At 38.7% G+C, this 23,155-nt stretch overlaps 1 protein-coding gene and 1 long non-coding RNA gene across 10 annotated transcripts in view; one reads left to right on the top strand and one right to left on the bottom strand.

Moving 5' to 3' along the window:
- Positions 1-23,155, top strand: part of LOC114080061 (zinc finger protein 615) — a 36,700-nt gene that overhangs the window by 1,417 nt on the left and 12,128 nt on the right. For 4 of the 8 annotated variants that reach the window (XM_027921593.2, XM_071604339.1, XM_071604342.1 and 1 more), the window contains exons 1-2: positions 21,359-21,457; positions 21,727-21,899. Coding sequence is in view for 1 of the 8 variants with exons in the window: in XM_071604337.1 (XP_071460438.1) it covers positions 5,960-6,086; positions 6,361-6,456; positions 11,817-13,756 (2,163 nt within the window). In the remaining 7 variants the exon portion in view is untranslated. Of the gene's footprint in view, positions 1-5,959; positions 6,087-6,360; positions 6,457-11,816; positions 21,524-21,726; positions 21,900-23,155 lie in introns of those variants that run through there. The other 4 variants (XM_071604337.1, XM_071604344.1, XM_071604341.1 and 1 more) reach the window with 4 other exon arrangements.
- Positions 18,021-21,283, bottom strand: LOC114080065 (uncharacterized). 2 transcript variants are annotated; one of them, XR_011705251.1, is made up of 2 exons: positions 20,787-21,283; positions 18,021-19,686 (listed from the first exon to the last, which is right to left on the bottom strand). It is a non-coding gene; the product is annotated as an uncharacterized lncRNA (long non-coding RNA). The 2 variants fall into 2 exon arrangements; XR_003580571.2 differs by having other exon boundaries at positions 18,021-19,085.

The raw sequence follows: 23,155 nt of genomic DNA, 5'->3' as shown, positions 1-23,155 counted from the left end.
CTCTGAAATGTCAGCTGGCAATAACTAGTGATACAGTGAGACAAGTTGTATTCCTTCAGGCTACAGGATATTCATCATCCTTTCCCTTAATTCTCACATTTAAGGAGTCTCTTATATCTGTCAGTAATGTAAAATTCTGGAGGCAGAAGTTAAGCATCAAAGCATCCTTCTGGGTGCCATCTCACTGAGGGTTAAACTTTCTACAATTGTCCTTGTCAAGACCAGTCTATAAATAACTGGAGTATATAGGAGATTTCTATGTCAACAATCTTTCTATTTTGACAGTTATCCAGATATATAGTCTTAATTTCTAAGGACCAGCATGATTGGCTGGCTTAGGTTTCTCATACGCTGTCTTTTTCTCAAAAGATACTCCTAGACAGCCTGTTTACCATAGGATCAATATATATATATATATATATATATATATATATATATATATATATATATATATATATATGTGTGTGTGTGTGTGTGTGTGTGTGTATCTCTATGACCATTATAGTCATTATAATTAGTCTAGTTTCATGGGTGGACTTTCCAGTCTACATTGTGATGCACATTAAAGGTGGACTTGAAAGATGGGTCCATAGAAGTCTACTCATAAGTTTTACTTACCTGACAAGCTCCTTTTGAAGTTGCAGGGTTGTAAACTCTGCAGCTGAAAACTTACCTTCTTGTGCCAGGATTTTCAGTCATTTTCACTATGACAGGTTTAAACTCTATCCTTTGAAGTCTGATTTAACTTTCTAAGTCATGTTCAGCAGAAATAAGACTTTTAATATTACAGTTTAAGAAAAATTTTGAAATATTTGTTAGATACAGCAGGGGCATATAGGGTTCTGTTTTTCCCTTTTCTTTGAATTGAATGAAATGAAATTGAATGAAAGGCTGATATAAGTTATAATATCATTAGTTTTAAGTTATAGACAATAGTACAAGTATTTAAATAATAAGAAAGGATCTATCATTTTTAGCTGGTCATAAGATTTGACAAAAGTCATTTAAAGGGACTATGGCAAATAGAAACTTAGTCTTTATTAATTGTTTGACTTGATTTTGACTTTACTAGAATTACCAAAAAATGGAAAATATAGTAAATTGTATATAAAAATTTGTATTTTGAAATTAGTTCTAGATTAACTTAAATAATTATCTCAATTTGGGATGCAGCTAGAGATAGTTTTTAAATTAGGAGATCTCTGTTTATAAAATTATATCTGTATTTTATAGTAAATTACATTTATCTTAAATATTTATAACTATAAATGGCAGAGCATCAAATATATATATATATATATATATATATATATATATATATATATATGCATAAATTATGTGCTTCCTGTTGTGGAAAAACAATTTGAAACAAATAGACATTAATTAAACAAATAGACATATGCTAATTATTTTATGAATTCCTGATTATAGATTATTTAAATAACTGGGAAAATATGCATTGAAAATAAAGGTATAGCTATAATTTTGTAAACCTTATAAAACCATGTGCTTCTTAAAATATTTGGAATACTTCAACCTACTTTAACTATTGATACACCATTAATGTAGATCCCAGTATATTTATTTATTTATTTATTGTAATTACATAGTCAGAAATGAAAATAAAGATTTTTTGGTCATCGTGGGAACATTGTGAGAAAATTGTCTCAGGTTGCTGACTTTTGTTCCTTTGATGAGCAAAATGAATCCTTATAACCTCTAAAAATAAAACATAAGCAAGCATGTGTGTCTCTCATAAATGTTACACTATTTCTGCAATTTTCCTTAATAATATAGCCATAAACCCTGTTGAGGGTTAAAAATCAGATTTTTGGCTTTGAAAGCATGTTAGGATTAGGGCAGCAGAGTAGAAGCTTGTGAAACCCGATTTTCCTGAAAAGGATGAGTCTTTTTTTAGTGAGAATGTATTAAAATTATGAAGGAATTTTTTTGTCAGGCTGTGAGAAAAAGAAGGATATGCTAGTAGCTGGGAGGCAGAGCCAGAAGTCCTGGTTAAGTGACAGCAGGAAGGACCAATGTGGAGCCCACAAAAAATATGGAGGTGGAGCAAGAGAAAGGGACACACAAAGGGCATTTCCATGGAAAATTCTATCCCAAACAGGGCTAAGGGGTAATATCACAAAGGAACAGGTGAGCATTAGTCAACCCATAGGGCTGTAGGAAGGCATACCTACACAAGAAGACACATTTTGCTATATTTTTATGACTTTCAAGATTGGGGCCACCTTCTATGGCCACTTTGATGTGGCCAGATCACTTGGAAGTGACACAGAGCCTCACCAATCAAGAAAGGAAAATGCTGGTCACATGGTGTGGCAGCCTCTCAACAGCAGCTCCAAGTCCAGCAAGAAAATAAAAGCACACCTCAAACCCATGTATTTTTGGGGAGAAGCCATTTTAATGAGGCAAGGGTTAGGGTTCCAACAAACAAGTGGGTGTAATCTAACCCCATTGGGTGACTCCCACTCCTGGAGCTGCACCTCTCTTATCCAAGCAGAGGTAAGGTTCAATTGTATTGCAATGGTGCAATACCAGTTCCGTACCTCTTTACTCAGGACTGAAAGGTGTGTACATAGCTCCTGTCGAGAGCGGCTCCTGACAGTGTATAGCAACAGTGACAGTGGCAGGGCACAAGGAAAATGAATCATTCAGGGTGACTTGTCCTTCACCCTACAGGTGCCAGGTTGCCAGGAAGAAGAAAAAAATCAAATTAAGCAAATAGATTTTAACACTTGGATATCATATAATTGCTAGGGATACCCTTAGCTGGAGATGGAGGGTTTTTTTTTTTTTTAAATTAATTTCTTTAGTTGTAGATGGACAGCAGGTGCCAGGTTTTTGTTCTCACGACTAAAAGGCTCAGGGATCACTCCAGTCAAACTGGGCTAACTGGGCTGCATGAAATAACCACACGAGAGACACAAATACCTTTTTCTTTGGGGTCGCTGCGTCGGCTCCTCTGACCTTAAGGGTCCACAGAAAGAGAGAGAGCAAGAGCACGCGCTGACCCCTTTTATTGAGGAGAAGTATTTTAAATGAGGCAAGGGGTCAGGTTTCAGGGGGCTGAGTCTATCTTCATGATGTCCACTGTCAGCAGGTTGACTGACACCTGGGTAGGCCACACCCAAGGGCACAGTAAGAGAAGGGGTCACACACAAGGCACTTCTATGGAAGATTCTATCCTAAACAGGGCAGGGGTTATATTATAAAGGAACAGGTGAGCATAGCTTCACCCCTGGGGCTGTAGCAAGACACGGAGTCACGGACCCTCAAACCCCCAGCTGGGAAGTATAACTCAGTCACATGTAAGGTTGGTCTCCCACAAGCAGGCTTTTATTTTATTTGTTTATTTTTTTTGTATGTGGCATTAAGGATTGAACCCAGAACCTCACACGTGCTAGGCAATGCCCTACATCACAAGTTGGTATTTTTGAAATTAGTAAAGTCATAAATTATAGATAATTATTGGAGCTAATCTTGCTACATTAAATGAAATTACTAAACATATTCCTACAACCCGTTTCTTTATACATAAGGACTATTTTGACATAAATTCCTCAAAATGTCATTACTAGCCCAGTGCCATATAAAATTATAAATTAGATGTTGACCTATTTTTACCCATTAATATTTGAGATACTAACTCCCTACACTTGGATCAACATTGAGTTTGATAACAATAATAACAGTTTTTCATAGATTAGTACATAAAGGGCTGTTCATTTTTCTATTTCATTTTTGGTTAATGGTAAAGAACAAAATATCCTCTCTAGGCTTATTTAACATGTCTACTTTCTATTTGAGATAGATGTCTTTATATTTCTCATGTCCCTAGTAAAGGCCACCATTCCTAAGTTAAAAACTCTGTCTCTCACTTCACTCCAAATTTAGATAATTATTTAAGTTAATCCAGAGCTAACTTCAAAACACAAATTTTTATAAACAACTTATTATATTTATTTTTGGTAATTCTGTTAAGTCAAAATGAAGTCACACACACACACACACACACACACACACACACACACACAAGCTAAGTTTGTATTTACCATGGTCCTTTAAATGACTTTTGTCAGGTTTAAGACCACCTAGGTATAATAAATCTTTTCTTATTTAAATACTTGTACTATTGTCTATAACTTAAACTAATGATACTATGGCTTATGCCAATCCTCTACTCAATTTTATAAATAAAGGGGGGAAACAGGACCCCTATGCACACACTAGATCTTACAAAATATTTCAAAACTTTTTAAAGCTGTTACATAGGAGCTGAGCGACCCCTAACTTTGAGCGATGGAATTGTGGAGCAGAGGAGCACAGCTTTGGGAGTGGGTGTTACCCAATGGAGTGGGCGTTACCCAATGGAGTGGGCTGCCTTCTCCTTCCTTTGTAACACTACCCTGACCTTTTTGGGATGGAATGTTCCATTGAACCTCCCCTTGTGTGCCCCCTATATAAGAATAAAGAATTCAGGTGGCTCTCTTTCCAACAGATCCCTAAGGTTGAGAGCCATCACTGGGCACTAAGAAAAAGCGACTTTCTTTGTGTAAATTATTTTGTGTAAATCCAAATTCACCTGGGGTGACTCTGAATGATTTAGCTGAGTGTTGTGGCAGCTGATCTAGAAGAGGCAAAAGATGGAACATTCCAATTAATGGTTATTTCACAGATTCAGAAGAAATTGATGCAGGCCCAGCCGACTCTTGATTTGTCTTATTCTTTATTCCCCAGTGGATTTGTAAAGACTGGTAAAAATCAGTGCATTTAAACAAGTATGAATGAAGAATAATGTGATCTGGGGAAATCTGTGCAAAGTAGGATCAGAAATGAATGAATAAATAAATGGGTTGATAGGTAGGTAGTTACTAGGGATTCTACTCAGGGGTGATTATTACTGAGCTACATCTCCGGTTCTTTTCACCTTTTATTTTGAGACATAGTCTTATTATGTTGCTAATGCTGGCCTCAAACTTGGAATCCTCAGCCCTCTGAGTTGCTAGGATTACAGGTGTGTGCCACCATGCTCAGGAGGAAATTATTATTCATAGGGTTTTACACTACACGATTCATGTTGGAATATGCTATATGACTGTGCAGGAGGACCCTGTAGTTTGCATTAGCTGTCAGCTTGTATGTGGTATCTATGACAGTCATACAAGAGATTCACAGTAAGTTGCATCAACTATGAGAAAGCAGACAAGTTTTCAAGGGATGTTGGTGTTTTGTGGCATCAGTTCTGAGGCTCATTTTGGTCTTAATGAGTTTTCTTAGAGGTGGTGCGGTGGTGATGTCCTAAACTGTAGCCTTCTCATAAATACAAAAGCAGGTTTCCTTCTGTATGTCTCTAACATATTAATCAGTTTTTATGCACATCTAGATAGGCATTTGTGTATATGTGTTTGATATACTTTTTAAATATAATTCTTTCCAAATTTGCTGAATTATCTATTAATATTTTTTGCTTTGTACATGTTCTTCAGTTTCTTTTGTTTTGTTCTGTACATTGACCATAGTTGTTTGGTATATATTATCTTGTGATACTAGCATCTGCAATTTTTTTTTCATTACTTTGATATTGGCTCAAAGATCCATGGAACATATAACAATTTGTATTATTTGTCTCTTTAGTGTATAGTTTGGTATTAGAAAATAGATGCTCATATATACATATATATGTACACTTATAGTAGATGTTATTACATTAGCTAGAGGAATTAATGGCTACATATGCCAAAATTTGTTAGAATTTTCAACTTTGTTGAATCAACAGATGATCGAACAGTCACAGAATATTTTATTTGAATTCTTATTTTATCACTTTGTATTAAGAAAACAAACACCAATTTTCTTTTATTGTGAAAATGAGCAGAATAACTTTTGCACACTTTCTGTATCACCAAAGGAACATCATTTCATTAATACTATGTCATTACAGGAATCCCTGACATTTGATGATGTGGCCGTGGTCTTCACCTGGGAGGAGTGGCAGCTCCTGAGCCCTGCTCAGAAGGACCTGTATCAGGATGTGATGTTGGAGAACTACAGCAGCCTTGTGTCAATGGGTGAGGACAGCTGCCTTGTGTTACTTGGAGGGTGCTAGACTGTGGCCTTCCATTTCTCAGCTGTCTAAGTCTGTGGAGCATCAGCAGTACTCTCAAGTGGTTGATTCTCAAATCTTCTTTTGCCCCATATGAAGAGTAATCCACCTTTTCCTGAGGGAGAAGCTGAGAGCTATAGATATAAAATTTGGGTTTAGTCCCTAAAATGTAACAGTCTCCCTTCTTGACATATCCTAACCCATTTCAGTGTAAGTCTTCTGTCATTTCCCACAATCAGGGTATGTATCCAGCAAACCAGATGCCCTCTCCAGATTGGAACGAGGGGAAGAACCATGGACAACAGCAGGTAAAATCTACAGTCGATTCTGTTCAGGTGAGTGAGAGAACTGGCCAGGTGGGCAGCCACAGAAGTCATATTCTGCTTACTCAGAATAGAAGGCAAAGCCATGAACCAGCCTCTTTACGTGCCCCTCTGCCCATGTCAGATCATTTCTTTGTTGGAAATATACCCTTCTTTTCTCTTCTTGCTCTCATCCTTTCTTATTTTATACCTATCTTGTTTTGGTTTCTTTGCATAATTTTGTTCTTCCTAGGATTTTCAAATCCACTGTCATAGTGTCTCTGCCTGAGTCACTTGCTGTAAAAAATTCCTCTCTTCAGGCCTTTCTAAACAGAGAGCACTCTGAATGCATCACTCTTTTTCTAACTACTACATTTTAATCTTCTTTAATACCATCTAACCTCATCTTGGATGACCTGGTCTCTCACTCAGGGTTTATGTGATTTTTTAACCTTCTCTTTTTTTCCCCTTTCTGAGATTCTCCATATTTCTCTATTTTCTTTTCTGTTCTCATAAGTCTTAAAAGTTTACTTTATTATTTCTCCATTCTCTGAATTAGTCTTTTTCTGGTCTCTGGAAGAGACTTACAAATTGACTTCCCCCTTAATACTATCTAATTTATATTTAATTTCTGTATATTTTGTCCATCTTCATGGCAGCTGGCTGGTGACTTCCCATTGTGTGTGAGGAGCAAGAATCATCTTCCTCCAAAAATAATTATTTTTTGTTATCTTTGTTTATTGGTTTGTTTATTGATTTAGAGCTGGGATCTCCCTGTGTTGCCTAGGCTGGCCCCAAACTCCTGGGCTCAAGTGATCCTTCCACCTCAGCCCTCTGAGTAGCTGGAGCTACAAGTGTGAGCCACTGCATCCATTGTGGCTATTCTGACTCAAACTTGGGTTCTCCTAGATCTGCCCGTTTCAGTTTCATCCATCCTGGCATTACCTTAAATGTTCCCGACATGCTGAGCTCTGTCTTCTTAAAATTCCCTGTAGTGTTTTGATTGTTTAATTAACTTATGTCCCAAAGCAAGTCAGAACTTAACTCATTTCCATCATAGTTTTCCTAATTCTGAACTTTCCTTAATTCATCTTAGGTGTCGCTATGCATTTATTTCCCAAAAGTTTTTGGGGTTTCATCATGTTTTTTTGTAGTGTGATTGAGATATGTTCCACATACCATGTAACTCACCCATTTAAAGTACAATTCCATGGTTTTTAATAGCCATTTGTTGCTTAAATATCATCTAATTATGTGTAAACAATTTAGAGACATTTTGTATTTACATAAATTATGTTCTCAAGTTGCTTTTATTACTATAGTTTTGTACTAAGTTTTGAAAATGGAAAGTTGAGTCCTTTAACTTGTTCCTCTATTTCAAGGTTGTTTTTATTAGCCAGGTGAGCTGATTCATACTTGTAGTCCCAGAAACTTGTGGGAGGCTGAGACAGTCAGCTTCTACAAGTTAGTGAGACCCTGTATCAAAATAAAAATGAAAAAGACTGGGGATGTGGCTCAGTGGTAAAGTGCTTCTGGGTTCAATCCCAAGTATCAGAAAAGGAAAAAAAAGGATATATATTTTTTGTTTGAGTCCTTTGAATTTCAATTTGAATTATAGAATGAGCTTGTGATTTTCTCCTTAAAAGCTCAGTAGAATTATGCTAAGTCTGTTTACCACTTTGGGGAGTATTGCCATTTTAATCTTATTAAATTTTCTGATTCAGGAGCAATGGACATTTTATATTTAATTAGGCTTTTAATTTCTTTCAGGGTTGCTTTGTAGCTTTCAGAATACAGTGTAAGTTTGGCACTTCCTTTGTTAAATATATTTCTAAGTAGAGTTTTCTTTTTTGGTTTTGTAATTGATGAAATTCTTTTTTACTTGCATTTCCAGATTATTCCTTGTTAGACTATAAAAATATGATTATTTTCTTATCATGGAAGATTGCTGTTTCTCTTCAAGTGATCTCAATGCCACAATACCATCTTAATTATAGAGCTTTGGTTTTTCTTTTTAAATATTAATTCTTATCAATATGGTTTATATGTGTGATTACCTTCATAATTTACTTCTTTAAAACTTGTGTGTTGAAAGCCTTGCTAACACCAATACGAAAAAAAAAAAAAACCTGAGGAAAAAATATTCTTGTTCCTCTTCACATTGCTTTCATTCTCAATGGAGGTGACTATATAATAAAAAGTAAACATATATAAATATGTTTGGGGGATAAAACAATACTACAAGGAAAATTAAAGCAGCTATAGGAATGTAGGTGTTGGGACATGGCACTGTGCTTTTAGGGTGGTGGGTGGGAATGGCTCCTTATTAAGGGCCTTTCAGTAGATAGATGGCAGAAGTAAGTAGGCTCTCTGGGTGTGGAGTGTTCCAGATGTGAAACAGTGGAAGTTCTACTACATTGAGACTGGAGGGAGTTTGTGGAACTTCTAGGAAGCTGGTAGGGAAAGTAGAAATAAGGATAGTTGGGTTGTAGCAGGAGGTTCTGGTCCATGGGCCACATATTGCCTATCTAAGGCATTCAAGACTTTGATTTTACTCCAAATGAGTTGAGAAAGCACTAGGTTTTGAATAGAGGAGTGGCATAGCATCACTACTTTTTAAAATAGATTCTTTTCTCTACTATTTAGAATGTAGGCTTTAGCTAGGATGGGAGGGAACTATTATACTCATGTTACAGTCTTTGACAGTAAAGTGATACGAATTAAAATCATCAGGGGCTGGGTTGTGGCTCAGTGGTAGAGCGCTCGCCTGCATGCATGAGGAACTGGGTTTGATTCTCAGCACCACATAAAAATGAATAAATAAAATAAAAGTATTTTATCCATCTACAACTAAAAAATATTTTAAAAATAGCTCAGTGGTATAGCACTTGCCTAGTATACATGAAACCTTGGCCTCTGCAAAAAAATAAAAAATAAAACAAAACAAAACTAGGCTCAAGCTACCAGTCATCTTCTATTAGTGAATCTCTGCAACCAGTGCTGAATTTTTCCAGCAATAATCTTTGACAACATATATGAAGTGTTGCCTCTGCCACGCGACCAGCACGCTAGCTTCATACTAGAGGTCCTAAGCATAGAAGTTAACTAGTGAGATCAAAATAAACACACATAAACTCAATTTACCTTTTTCTTGACCAGGTCTGAGCTGGCCCTCCCTGGCTCCTGCCTTGAGCCACCCGGTGGGGTAGCGAGGTTTACACAAGAGACTAACAGGAGAGAGAGAGGGCATGCCAGGGAGTGGCCTTTTATTGGGGAACAAGAAATTCAGGGGAAAATTCCATCCAATGAAGGTTGAGGGGGACAGCATTCCAAGGTCAGGGTCAGTGATTGGTCTCAGGGTCAATGGTCAGTCACACCCCCACACGGATGGGCTCTTGCACCTAAAAAGGGTGGGGATTAGTTCTGACACAGCTTGGCCGGAACGCCTCACACCCAGTCAGGGAGGTGCCCAATCACGTGCGAGAACGGCTTCCCACAGTTGCCTACCAGGGAAGTTCACCCAGGTATGGTGTCTAACTACCCAGAATCAAAATGATACAGTTGGGTCCAAAGCCTCAGGCATACACAAACAGGGTGTCCAACATTAATAACATTGCTAGCATTAAACACATCTGGTGTGACCCAAGGCCTTAGGCATAAAAAGACACTCTGTTAGACAAATATTCCAGGGACCCAGAGTTACCTTTCAGGAGCCAGTCAAGGCCAGTGCTTTCTTTGGTGTGTGTGATGGAATAACCCATGCCTGCAAACACTTAATTGTCCATCATTGTTTATTCCTTCTGTAGCAACACAGGAGAGTATGACCCAGAAGGAGTGGGATTGGGAGTTGGTAATGTAACTTGTGATAGAACACTTGCCTAGCATGTACAAGGCCCTGGATTCAATCTCCAAAACCACCACCACCACCACCAAAAAACAAAACAAAACAAAAAAAGTGCTGATTTAATTCTGTGGTGAGAACACTTCATATCTACCCTTTTATCAGTTTTCAAGAGGATTTCACTCCCCTTTCCCCCACAGAACTGAGGATTGAACCCAGGGGATGTTCTACCACTGAATTATATCCCCAGCCTCGTTTATTTTATCTTGAGACAGAGTCTTGATAAATTGTTCAGGCTGGCCTAGAATTTGTATCCTCCCCCATGAGTTGCTGGGATTACAGGCAAATTCCACTGCACCCTGCTAGAGAATCTTACATTCTTGTCACTGTGGGGTATTTATTCCATATATTTGGATCTCTGGAGGTACACCTGGTCATAGTAGTCAGTATTTGGTTTATTTTGGTGGGCTTAACAAATTTCAGAGCTGTTTATATAGGCATGGCTAAGTTGTAGGCCTTATGCATGTACCTTCTCTTTTTCTACTTGTTTCTGAGTACAATCTTATCCGGTTCTTTCTTTGAATAATTTTGTATGGATTGATGATATCCACATTGATATTTCCAGATAAGACCTTTTTCAGTACTTACATATTCAATCAGTTTCTTCATTTTTATATTGGATGTATAGTAATCATCTGAAACTTTATGTTCTTAATGTACACTAGATTTTCCATTCATTCCAGACTTCAGTAATATTTCTTATTTCATCATGAGGCTTCCCCCTAATGTGGTGGTTGAAGCCATGTGATTTTTACAGTAATCGTTGTGCCCTTACTTTCACTTATCCTCTTCCCACTCCTCCCATTGAAACTATTAGTAAGTTAAACTTTAGCTTTTCTTCTTTTAGTTATATTCTGATTTCCTGTTCCTCCTGTATATCTTACTGCCTCCTTCATAACATTTTACAGATGACAGTTACAATCTTTATTTCTTTGATTTCTTTTGAATTCTTTTTCCATAATTAGAACTAAACTTTCATGAAACTAAGAAATATATTTGCATATTCAAAACACAAACATGGCAACTTACACATAGCTGTTGTTCAGCAAATTAATTGTAGAGTAAATAAATGTAGCCTCATATGGTCTGGTATGTCTCCAGCTTCCATGGTCTGATGGTGTCCTGTGAAATTCTGGGGTTCCTGCTAAAAGTGACCTTGTTGATATTTTTACTATCTGTACATTTTGTAAAGATTTATTTAGAAAGTAGTCACATCTACAAATCACTCATACAGGAGAGAAACCCTACATATGCAGTGAATGTGGCAAAGGCTTAACTGGGAAAAGCATGTACACTTACTGACTTTATTTTATAATGTGTGTATGTTATTGTGTTTTACCAAGGTGCAAGAGATAGGGATATTTATATATAAAACCTTTTTATATTTATATGGGGTTGTCATTAAAGAATTACATCACACCACAGCATTTTTTAAAACAGTTTAATGCCAGAAGAAGATGATGAAATGATTCACTGTTCTTGTTTTTCCTAGAAATCAGAAAAGTTGATGATCCTCTGCAACATCACTTGAAAAATCAAAGCATTCAGAAGAATCTGGAGCAAGGCCATGAACATAAAGCATTCAGAAATATTGTTAATCAGAGCAAAGTTCATTTTCCACTAAAGCAAAATTGTGAAAAACCTTTACAATCAAATTTAAGTTTTAAAAGCCAGAATAGAAGCTGTGACCTAAAGAGATTTACTGAGATTAATGGAGATGGGAAATCTATATACATCCATGCAAACCATGAATGGTTTTATACTGAAATTAAATTTCCTTTAAGTGCAAAACCTACCAATATGGCCCTGGTCATTAAACAACAGAGAACTCATAGCATAGAGAAAATACATGAATGCAGTGAGTGTGGGAAGGTGTTTGTCAGGGTGTCTCAGTTCATCAATCATCAGAGAGTTCATACAGGAGAGAAACCTTACAGGTGTAAATGTGGGAAAGCCTTCTCCAGAAAGTCCCAGCTAACAGAACATCAGAGAAATCATACAGGGATGAAACAGTATGAATGCACCAAATGTGACATGTCCTTCCTCAAAAAATTACAGTTCAGTGTGCATCAGGAAACACATATGGGAGAGAAATCTTATAAGTGTAGTGAATGTGGGAAAGCCTTCATTAAAAAGTGTCGACTCATTTATCATCAGCGTACTCATACAGGAGAGAAACCCCATGGATGCAGCATATGTGGGAAATCCTTCTCTACAAAGTTCAGTCTCACTGCACATCAGAAAACTCATACAAGAGAGAAACCTTATATATGTAGTGAATGTGGAAAAGGATTCATTGAGAAGAGGCGTCTTATTGCACATAGTCGGACTCATACTGGAGAGAAACCCTTCATATGCAATAAATGTGGGAAAGGCTTCACCTTGAAGAACAGTCTTATCACACATCAGCTAACTCATTCAGAAGAGAAGTTGTATGCATGCAGTGAATGTGGAAAAGCCTTTTCCATGAAGCACTGTCTCATCGTACATCAGCGAACGCACACAGGAGAGAAACCATATACATGCAATGAGTGTGGAAAAGGCTTCACCTTGAAGAGTCCTCTCATCAGGCATCAGCGGACACATACAGGAGAGAAACCCTATGTATGCACCGAATGTCTAAAAGGCTTCACCATGAAGAGTGACCTAATTTTACATCAGCGAACTCACACTGCAGAGAAGCCATATATGTGCAATGACTGTGGGAAAGGCTTCACTGTGAAGAGCCGCCTGATTGTCCATCAGCGAACTCACACAGGAGAGAAACCTTATGTGTGCAATGAATGTGGAAAAGGTTTCCCTGCAAAGATCCGGTTGATAGGACATCAGCGAACTCACACAGGAGAGAAGCCTTATAAATGCAGTGAATGTGGAAAGGGCTTTACTGAAAAGAGTCACCTCAATGTACATCGGCGCACTCATACAGGAGAGAAACCCTACATATGCAGTGAATGTGGCAAAGGCTTAACTGGGAAAAGCATGCTTATTGCCCATCAGCGGATTCACACTGGTGAGAAACCATACATATGCAATGAGTGTGGGAAGGGCTTCACCATGAAGAGTACTCTAGGCATACATCAGCAAACTCACACTGGAGAGAAGCCTTACAAATGCAATGAGTGTGGTAAAGCCTTCAGGAAGAAGACATGCCTTGTCCAGCATCAGAGATTTCACTCAGGAAACACTTCCTTTGCATGTACTGAATGTGGAAAATTCTCTTTGCGCAAAAATGACCTCATTACCCATCAGAGAATTCACACAGGAGAGAAACCCTATCAGTGCGGTGAATGTGGGAAAGCCTTCACTACAAAGTCAGGGCTTAATGTTCATCAAAGAAAACATACAGGAGAGAGGCCCTATGGATGTAGTGATTGTGGGAAAGCTTTTGCCCACTTGTCAATCCTTGTTAAACACAAGAGAATTCACAGGTAGTTATTCTGCTAGTTGTAAGCCCTTGAGATTATATAATAAAAACAAAGAATAATAACTTTGTTGTAGAGTATATGGTGGTATACTTAGGATCAATTACCTCATTCATGTTCCATATTATATGAAACAACTATATACAATCAGTCTTCATAAAAACATTTCAGGACATTATATGATGGCTAAAAAGTGTGTACTCAGAAAAATCCCACAAATGTGACAGACTACAGAAACCTTCAGTTGAGAGAGAGACTTCATCTCCCTAGGTTCATTCCCCAATGCTGAAAAAAGATTATCAAAAAATTATCATAGGTTATGGATGAAATATCAGCTGATAGAAATATGATAAACACGGGAAAGCCTTTGCCCAGAAATTAAGACCTTAATAGATTGAGAGTGTCGACACTAGCGAAATGCTTTTCTATGGCAGGATTTGTAGTATTTTATTGCATCACTTGTGAGGAAATCAATATGAATATATTTGAATGTAGAGAACCTTTTGTGAAATAGTAAGAGATGATAATGAGGGAAAGAAGCCCTAGCAAAATGATGAAAGAAGTCTTTTTGTTACAAGTCTGTCATTACATGATAAGCTCGTCCATTTCTTTGATTCTGAGTTTAGAATACTTGAAATGGAATATATTAATAAAGTTTTATAAGTAGTATTAAGCAATGTATGAAGTCAATATAAAGTCAGGCATGGTGGTGCACACAGTGATTTGGGAGACTGAGGCAGGAGGATTACAAATTTGAGACCAACCTCAGCAATACACTTAGACCCTGTCTCAGAAAAAAAAAAAAAAAAAGATTGCAGATGCTTTCCAGTGCCCCTGGGTTCAATTCCAAGTACAAGAAAAGAATAAAATCAAAACTTTTATAAGTTTTATTCAGAAATAATAAATTTAGATTCACAAAAATCTTACCCAAATAAAGAGTTTCTAAAGGCCCTTAACCAGCTTCTCCCAAAGATAACATCTTATATAACCACTGTTCATTATCAGTTACAGGAAATTATTGCCATACTGTTGACTAATAGAATTTATTTGATCACCAGTTTTAACGTTTAGTTTTTAAGTTTAGGGACATTTTATGATATGTAACAACAACAATCAAGAACATAAAGTCACATCAACAAATTCCTACATGCATTTTTATAGTTGCATACTTTCCCAACTTTTTAAATTTTGGGGTGTGGTGGGGTGAAGGTATTGAGGACCAAACCCAGGGCCTCACACATACTAGTCAAGTGCAATACCACTAAGCTATCCCAACCATTTTTATTTGATTTTGGGACATGTTTTTGCTAAGTTGCCCAGGTTGGGCCTCAATATTTGTAATCTAGCCAATTTGGTGTCCTGAGTAGTTGGCTTTATAGGGATGCCATCCTGCTTGGCTCCCCACCTCACCCCTGGCAATCGGATTTGTTAATATATGTAATTTTTTCATTTGTACAATGTTATGCAAATGGAAGCACACATCATGTACCTTTTGAGATTTGATTATTTAACCTTAAGCAAATTATCCTCAGTCCCATCCTGGTTGTTCTTTTTGCTGGTGGGCAATATATTTCATATAGATATACAACAGTTTACTCTTCTATTTGCCCACTGATGGACATTAGGGTTTTTGTCAGATTTTTTTGCTATTATAAATAAAGATGCTGCAAACATTCTCGTACCAAGCATTTGTGTAAGCACAAATTTCATTTCTCTAAGATGATTATGAAGAGTTTGAATTTTGGGTCCAATGGTGAGAATCAATTTTATGTTGCTTAACTATTTTCCACAGTGCCTGTTCAATTTTCCAACAGGAATATATGAGAAGTTTGATAGTTCCACATTCTTGCACTTGCTATTGTCACCATGTGTTATTTAGTCATTGTATTATGTAAGTAGTGCTGTCTCATTGCGACCTTCATTTATATTTTTCTAATTTTTGTTGTTGTTTGCTTTTGTGTTTTGCTTTGCTGGGGATTAAACCCCGAGTCCTGCACATTCTAGGCAAGTGTCCTACCACCAAGCTATATCCCGTGTCCTTTTCTTTTCTTCCTTCCTTCCTTTCTTCTTTTTTCTTTTCTTTCTTTCTTTCTTGACATGGTATTGCCCAGTCTGGTTTTGAACTTGAGATCTTCTTGCCTTAGCCTACCAGATCATTGGGAGTACAGGTGTGGGCCACTGTACCCAGCTTCTGTAATGGTTTTGATATTATTTTTTCATGTGCTTGTTTGCCTTCCAAGTATCTTTGATGAAGTGTTTACTCAAATCATTTATCCATTTTTTAATTAGGATGTTTGTTTCCCTAGTATGACATTTAGAGATGTTTTTAAAGAGGTTTGTATGCTAGGCACAATTTTCTTGGACATATCACTTACAAATATTTTCCCCAGATGTGGTGTATCATTTTTCCCTCCTCAGGAATATAAAAAAATATTAAATCCAAATTACATTTTTTCTTTTATGAGTTATAATTTTGATGTCATATCCAAGAATTCATTACCTAGCTGTATCATGATTATTTTCTCTTATACTTTACAAATGTAGTTTTGCTTTTAATATTTTTAAACTATGATCCATTTGGAGTTAGTTTTTGGATAGGAGTTGAGGGTTAGGTTTCATTTTCTTTGCCTATGATTATACAGTTGGTCCAACATTATTTTGAAATTACTGTTTTTTTCTGATTAAATTGACCTTGCACATTTGTAAAAAGCGGTTATATTTTTGACTACTTCTTGACTCTTCCATTGATGAATTTGTTGTTTCACCAATAACACACTATAGCAGTGATAGTCATAAAACCAAGGAATCATATTCTTCTGGCTCTAAATTTCTTTGAAAATAGTTTTATTTATTCCAGTTTCTTTGTCTTTCCATACTTTTTAATTAAGCAGAATTTATTTAATTTTTTTCTAATTCTTTTTTTAAAAAAATTAATTTTAAATTATTTCTTACATACATCACAATAGAGGAGAGCATTACATCCATAATAATTAAGCAGAATTTATACCCAAGATCTTCGAAGACTATTACAAACACAAAGTGTCCTTCTCAAGGTATCCCAAATTAAAGACACACTATGAAAGTAAAGACATGACATGAAGAATTCTTTTAGGTCATAACTATTTCACTTTTCTTTGTTTTTAACCATTTGTAATGTTCTGTATGTACGCCATATTTTAAACATTTTTTAAATGTTTTAATGTATCTTTTTAAAAGTGCAATCACAACTATAAAGGAACTTAAAAAGAGATGAAATCTGTTTCATACACAGATTGGGCAACCTAATATACATCATAACAAATCTTTCTAAACAAGTTTACTATGAAACATTTGTGTTTAGTGTTAAAAATAAAACAATATTCTCATTTAGAAAGAATCAAGGCATTATTTGATTAGTAAAGTCTATTCCTTCTCCCAATTTTATGCTTTCTTGTCTTCATTTAGTAATTGCAGATTTATGATAGAACAAATTTTATTATAGTATAAAAATCTTAGGAACAACAAATTACAAATATTCCATTTGTTTTTAACAAGTGTTTTCCTTCCTAAAATGTAAACATCCAGTAAATAAAACATACATGATATCCTAAGTATAGCAACACCAACAACTCATTAAAGCAGTGTGTGTTGGTATATTTGGTGGTAACGTTGTTTATCTTAGTACAAAGCACTTCACCAGGAGAACCAGGCAATTATTATTTGAAGCAATTCTATTTCTTCACTCAGTTTCCATATTTGTAGAAAATCATTAATTACTGTAGAATTTTGTCTGTAAGAGCAGGACACAGGAAGGTCTGAAATACCCCAGTCATTTGCCTAAAGAAAAAGCGCAGGATCTGGGCTCTATGAAGGGGTTGCTCTTGGCTGGAACACTGGCGAGCAGAGCATCCTTGCAGGTATTCTGCAGGTGGTACTGCTGCAGCTCTGCAGCAGCCTGAGAGACCCTGGTCCTCCAGGTGGCCTCCAGCTTGAGCTGCTCCGCCAGGTGCTGCAGGGTGCTGGCACTGGCCCTGAAGCCTTGGCAGCCGGCGGCACTGAGCCCTCCAGATAAACTTTAAAATATGCTTGTGTATATTTAATTTTTTTTCTGTTTTATTGAAATTGCATTCAATATATTAAATGAAAGTGGGTTGATCTGGCATCTTTATTGCACCGAGTCTTCTGACATGCTGTACTGCCATCTATCCAAGCTGGCAACCTATGCTGGGGTCACAAAACCTGACTACTCCAATAACTTAAAAAAACGTCGAAGAAAACACGCAAATACACAGAAGTACCTTTTCAAAATCCAGGGATGGCTCCTGACCTTAGGGGTCAGTGGAAAGAGAGAGAACCACTGGAATTCTTTATTGTTACATAGGGGACACACAAGGGGAGGACCCATGGAACATTCTTTCCCTAAAAGGGCAAAGGGGTAGGATTTCAAAGGAACAGGTGAGTGTATCTCAACCCCACCAGGTGACACCTACTCCTGGAGCCAGCCTCATTATCCAAGAGGGGTAAAAGCCCAATGTATTGCGGAGTGCAATAACTGTTCAGGACTCCTTTACTCAGGACTTAAAGGTGTGTACATAGCTCTGTCCAGAGCAGCTCCCAACAATGCTGTCTTGCCATTTGATTAATTCTTCTTGCTCTTAAAAAATAAATAAATAAAAAGCTTTTTAGCTTATGCATATCCTGTATGTTAGAAGTTTACCTGACCCACTTGAATCAAAGTGTGAAATATGATATATCAAGAACTATGTAATGTTTTGAACAACCAACAATAAAAAAAAAGAAAAACAAAATAAAACAAAAATAACAACAACAAAAAAAGAAGTTTACCTGAAGGTATCATTTATAGAGCCATTGTAAATGTTCCTATGTTCATGATTTCATCTGTGTGTTGAACTTGCACCCTATCGTATTGCTAAACTCATTTACTTTTGTAGACTCTGCTATTTCAGCTGTGTTATTTCAGCACTAGCATTTCTATTGGGTTCTTTATTACATTTTCTGTCTTACCAAGATTTTCTATCAAGCCATTATTCTCTTATTTTCCTTTAAACCATTCAACGTGGTTTTCTTTAGGTCTTTAAATATATTTATCATTGACTTTAAGTTATTGCTATTTCTATCATTGAAACCCACTCAATTCATTTTATTGATAGCATTGTTTCCTGAGTATTAATGATTTTTCACTGTTTATTTGCAAGGATATATATTTTTGGGGTCAATATTTAAATATTTTTTCATCTCGTATAGTATGCACATGGAGACACATTATAGGTGCTCGGCAGATCCAAGCTTCCATAACACAAAGCACTGTGTAGAGTGCAGAGCAGGGGAGGAGAGATTGCCTGTGGGAGGAACATAGCTGAATTTTAGATCAAACTGGAGATAACAAATTCAAATAATTGAGAACTGATTGCAGTACAAATATGCCAACCTTTGATATTCCTATGATTCAGGTCTTAAACCAAAGAGAAAACCAAATTGTTTTATACTGAGAATTTTGAATTGCATGCATGCATGTGTGCATGCATGTGTGTGTATAGTAGTAGATTTGTTCTTTTGTAGAATGTTCTGTTTTTTCCTCATAAATAAATATCACCCTTACTTATATATGTTGAAATTCTGTATTAAGTCTGCAGATTGTTTTCATGAGATGTCCATGATTTACATAATCACCTGCATGTGTATATTTATATTCATAAAAGTTGGTATTTGCCCCCTTATACAAACTTTACTTGGCTAACACAACAAACTTGAAGGCTACAGATAAGGAACATTATTAGTTCAACTGTGCAGGTCGAAGGGTGGATTGCTTGGTTTGAGCTGGCCTGCCCTGGCCTGAGTAGCCTAGATGGTCTTGATCACATATCTAGGCCTCAAGTGGAATGGATAGGGGCAGTATTGACAGTCTGTCATTCTCCAGGAGGCTGGCTTGGGAGTCATCACCTGGAACAACATGTACATAGAACTGCATCACCACCCTCTCATTCCTAGAACTGACAACTCTTCCAGTTGTGCAGAGATCAAATGTGTCTACCCTGCTCCATCTTAAAACCTGAGTAGGACTCCAAACCATTAGTGCAGAAAGCACCCAAGAACCATGTGCCCTTGACCCATGCCCTGGTAACATGAGGATAGTGCAAGCACCAGGAGAATGCAGCTCCACCCTGGCTCCACCTGTACTCCAGTCCCTAGCAACTGTCCTCTATGAGTATCAACACCCCACATCAAGGGGGTCTCTGGGGAGATGGCCTGCACTTTCCCTTGAATGCTTATTCCGTGCTGTACTGCAATGGCACTTCTTATTCTTCCTTGAACATGTATCTATTTCCCTAAATAAACCTCCATCTATGACTAGGACTGGTGTGTGCTGAAATTCTTTTCTGGCATATGTGCCAAGAACCCTTCTGGTCCTCAGTCAAGTTTCTCCTTCTCTTAAGTCCTCATATCTTTCTTTGGAGAAATATCTTCTCCCGTGACAGTTACACTTTACATATTATTATTCTTATATGTATAAAGTGTCTAACTCAGATACAAATTAAAGTTTATAGGGTTGTCCTACTCTCAAAAGAGTCCAATTTTTGGAAAAATCTCATGACCTCCATCAAAAGAGTAATTGGGTGGTGGGTTTGTCAGACAAATGTGGAAATATTTACTCCCAATCTGTGGCTGCTTTTTCCACTTTCTTAAATATGCTTAACAGCACAATAGGTTTTTTTTTTTTTTTAATTCCTATTTATTAATTTCACGGCTCATCCGATAGTGTCTTGTCTTGGAATTAACCCAGTTCATAAAGGTTATTGCCTTTGTTCTCCTGTAAACTTTAACCGTTTATCCCCACCCCCACCCCCTGTATTGCTAGGAATTGAATCCAGAGCCTCATGCTCTACCACCGAGCTACATTCTCAGCCCTTTTAATTTTATTTTGAAACAGGGTAGAGTTGCCCAAGTTGGCCTCAAACTTATATTTTTCCTGCCTTAGTCTCCCCAGTAACTGGAATTATAGTCGTGGGCCACCTAAACTTTTATGTCCCTCTTCTGCTTACCTTCTTACTTGTTTTTTGCATGTAGATATCCGAGTATCCCAACAACATAGATGAAAAGTCTGTTCCACCGCATGGTCTGGACACTCGTGTCACACCTCCGGACCCTGCTCCCCAACTCCTTCCATGGGCTCCAGGCCTCCCGCGAGCTGCACCCCTGGGGCGTGGCCGCCCCACTCTGCCAGCTCGTCTCAGCCTTTTTCTGTTCTCAAAAGCCGCTTCCCGCGAGCCCTTTCCCGACCACGCTTCCCGGGGTGTCTGCTTAGGGACGTCACTGTTCCTTTCCAGAGGCGGCTCTCTGCTCAGGGGCACCCGACCTCCTACTGGGCAGACATACTACTATGCTGGACAGCCGCTGATCGCAGTTCAGTCGGCCCTAAGTCCCTGGATACCGACCCGTTTTCACGCTACACATTTTCTGCCAGTGTAGAAGTGCTAGGAAATGAGGCAATTCTGCCTTCTGGCCCGAATACGTCAGCAAACATGGCCACCTCCGCGGCCAGGGGCCACCTGGGCGCGGCCATGTTACCTACTGGGAAGCGCCGGAAGTCCGTTGCGTCAGTGCGCCGTTAGAGAGTTTACACCCCCCTCGGCCGCCGTAGGCTGACGGAGCGCTGAGTGGGGGTCCTGAAGTAGAAGCCGGTCGCGGAATTGCAGCGATGAGACCACTGTAGGTGAGGAGAAAGTCACGTCGGTGTGTGTTTTTATCCTTGGAAGTCTTGTCTCCCTGGAGGCCTTACGTAGGTGGGACAGCCAGGGCTTCTTGTGGGAGGGCGGTGAGGTGGAGGCGTTGGCCGCGGGGCTGTGACCCGCCGCTCCGGGTCGTGATCCCGTGTCGCAGGGCGCTGCGGGGCTCTGGAGCTCGGGGGCGGAATGGAGTGGTTGTGGGAGGCTGAGGCCCGAAGAGCGCCGCACGTGCGATGCCCCATTTGTTCCTTTGCAGTAGCTGCTGGCCGACCTGGCCGTCGCCTTCAGATCTCAGTAGCGACTCTGCTGCCCTCCCGCCTGACAGCCGCGCTTTCTGCTCTGCCAACAGAGTCTGTCACGCTGAGGGACCTGGCCGCGTGACCACAGCGCAGTTTATTAGCAGTTCTCGTTGGGTCTTACCCCGTCGCGGTAGGTCCAGTTCCTGTTCATGTTGATGATGATGTCTGAAAAGAACCTTCATTTTTTTCCTACTTTGTTCTGTTTGTGATTTATTTTTATGCTGGCTTGGCTCAAGTCTTCAGGACAGCGTGGGAAAATAGGGTGGCAGTGCACATTCTGGTTTTGTTGCCTACCCATAAAATTCATCTCCTTTATTGTCTGGAGTTAACATTGTCCCTGGAGGTAGTGTTATGCCAGATTCATCGGACCCCAATAGACCTCCAGAAACCGAATCCGATGCAATCACACAAGAGTCTTTATTGCAAGCTCCAGCCTGGACTCACAATCGTTCAGACGCAGCCGTCTGGAGGAGTGAGTCCTGGCCCTTAGTTCAGTGAGATTTTATAGGTTTTGGGGGGTACTCTATGCATCACAACATCACACAGCAAATCATTCCATACCGCTGGAAAGTCAAACAACAACTCTTAACATTGATTAGCACATTCAATGGCGGGAACAAGTTGGGTAGGGGTGATTGGTTAGTACAAGAGGGGGATTCGTTTCAACTGATTGGTTTAGGCCACAAGGGGTGTACTGCTAACTACAAGTTTCCCAACATGTTATCAACCACCATAAACTACTGGGGGAGGGGGGTCATCTGGCATTCCAGGTATTTTTCCCTGTCTTATGCTGATTGGAGGTTGCTAGGGGGGTTGCTATGGGTCCTCACCTAGCCTAACTGAGTCAGGGATACCTGGCGCCTCGACCTCTCCTGTTATTTACAAACAACTCAGCTGTCCCGTCCGGCAGGACACATCAACGTGGGCAGCGAACCTAGATGGGGAGGAATGAAGGGACAAGAGACACAGAAGGATGACAGCAAGACAAAAGTTCTGATCAAGCTGCAAACTTTTATTGTTCACACAGGGGTATTTATATGGTGGGGATGGGGAAGCTCTCTTATCGGCAGTTGCTGGATGTCTGCACAAGGTGAGATAACCGCAGGATGTTTCAGGAAGATAGGTTTCAGGAAGATAGGTGGCCGCAGGATGTCTCAGGTGAGATAAGTAGCTGCAGGATGCCTCCCAGGCAGGATGTCTCCCAGGGGGCTGTCAGGCTAATCTTTGAAGGAGAATTTCCTTCTAGTCCCTGACACTCAGCAGGGTGGGTATGTGCTTAGGATTGCTCTGTGGGTTTTTCCAAGGACAAGAGCCACGCCCCCTTCCTTAGGACAGGCCTTGAGGTAGAAGCTGCTGTTATTTATTTATTTTTAAAAATGGAGTCAC

This window comes from Marmota flaviventris, chromosome 18 (assembly GCF_047511675.1).
Source record: "Marmota flaviventris isolate mMarFla1 chromosome 18, mMarFla1.hap1, whole genome shotgun sequence".
NCBI classification, from domain to species: domain Eukaryota; kingdom Metazoa; phylum Chordata; class Mammalia; order Rodentia; family Sciuridae; genus Marmota; species Marmota flaviventris.
The sequence above is the reverse complement of the archived record's forward strand: the minus strand, read 5'-3'. Positions and strand labels throughout refer to the sequence as shown.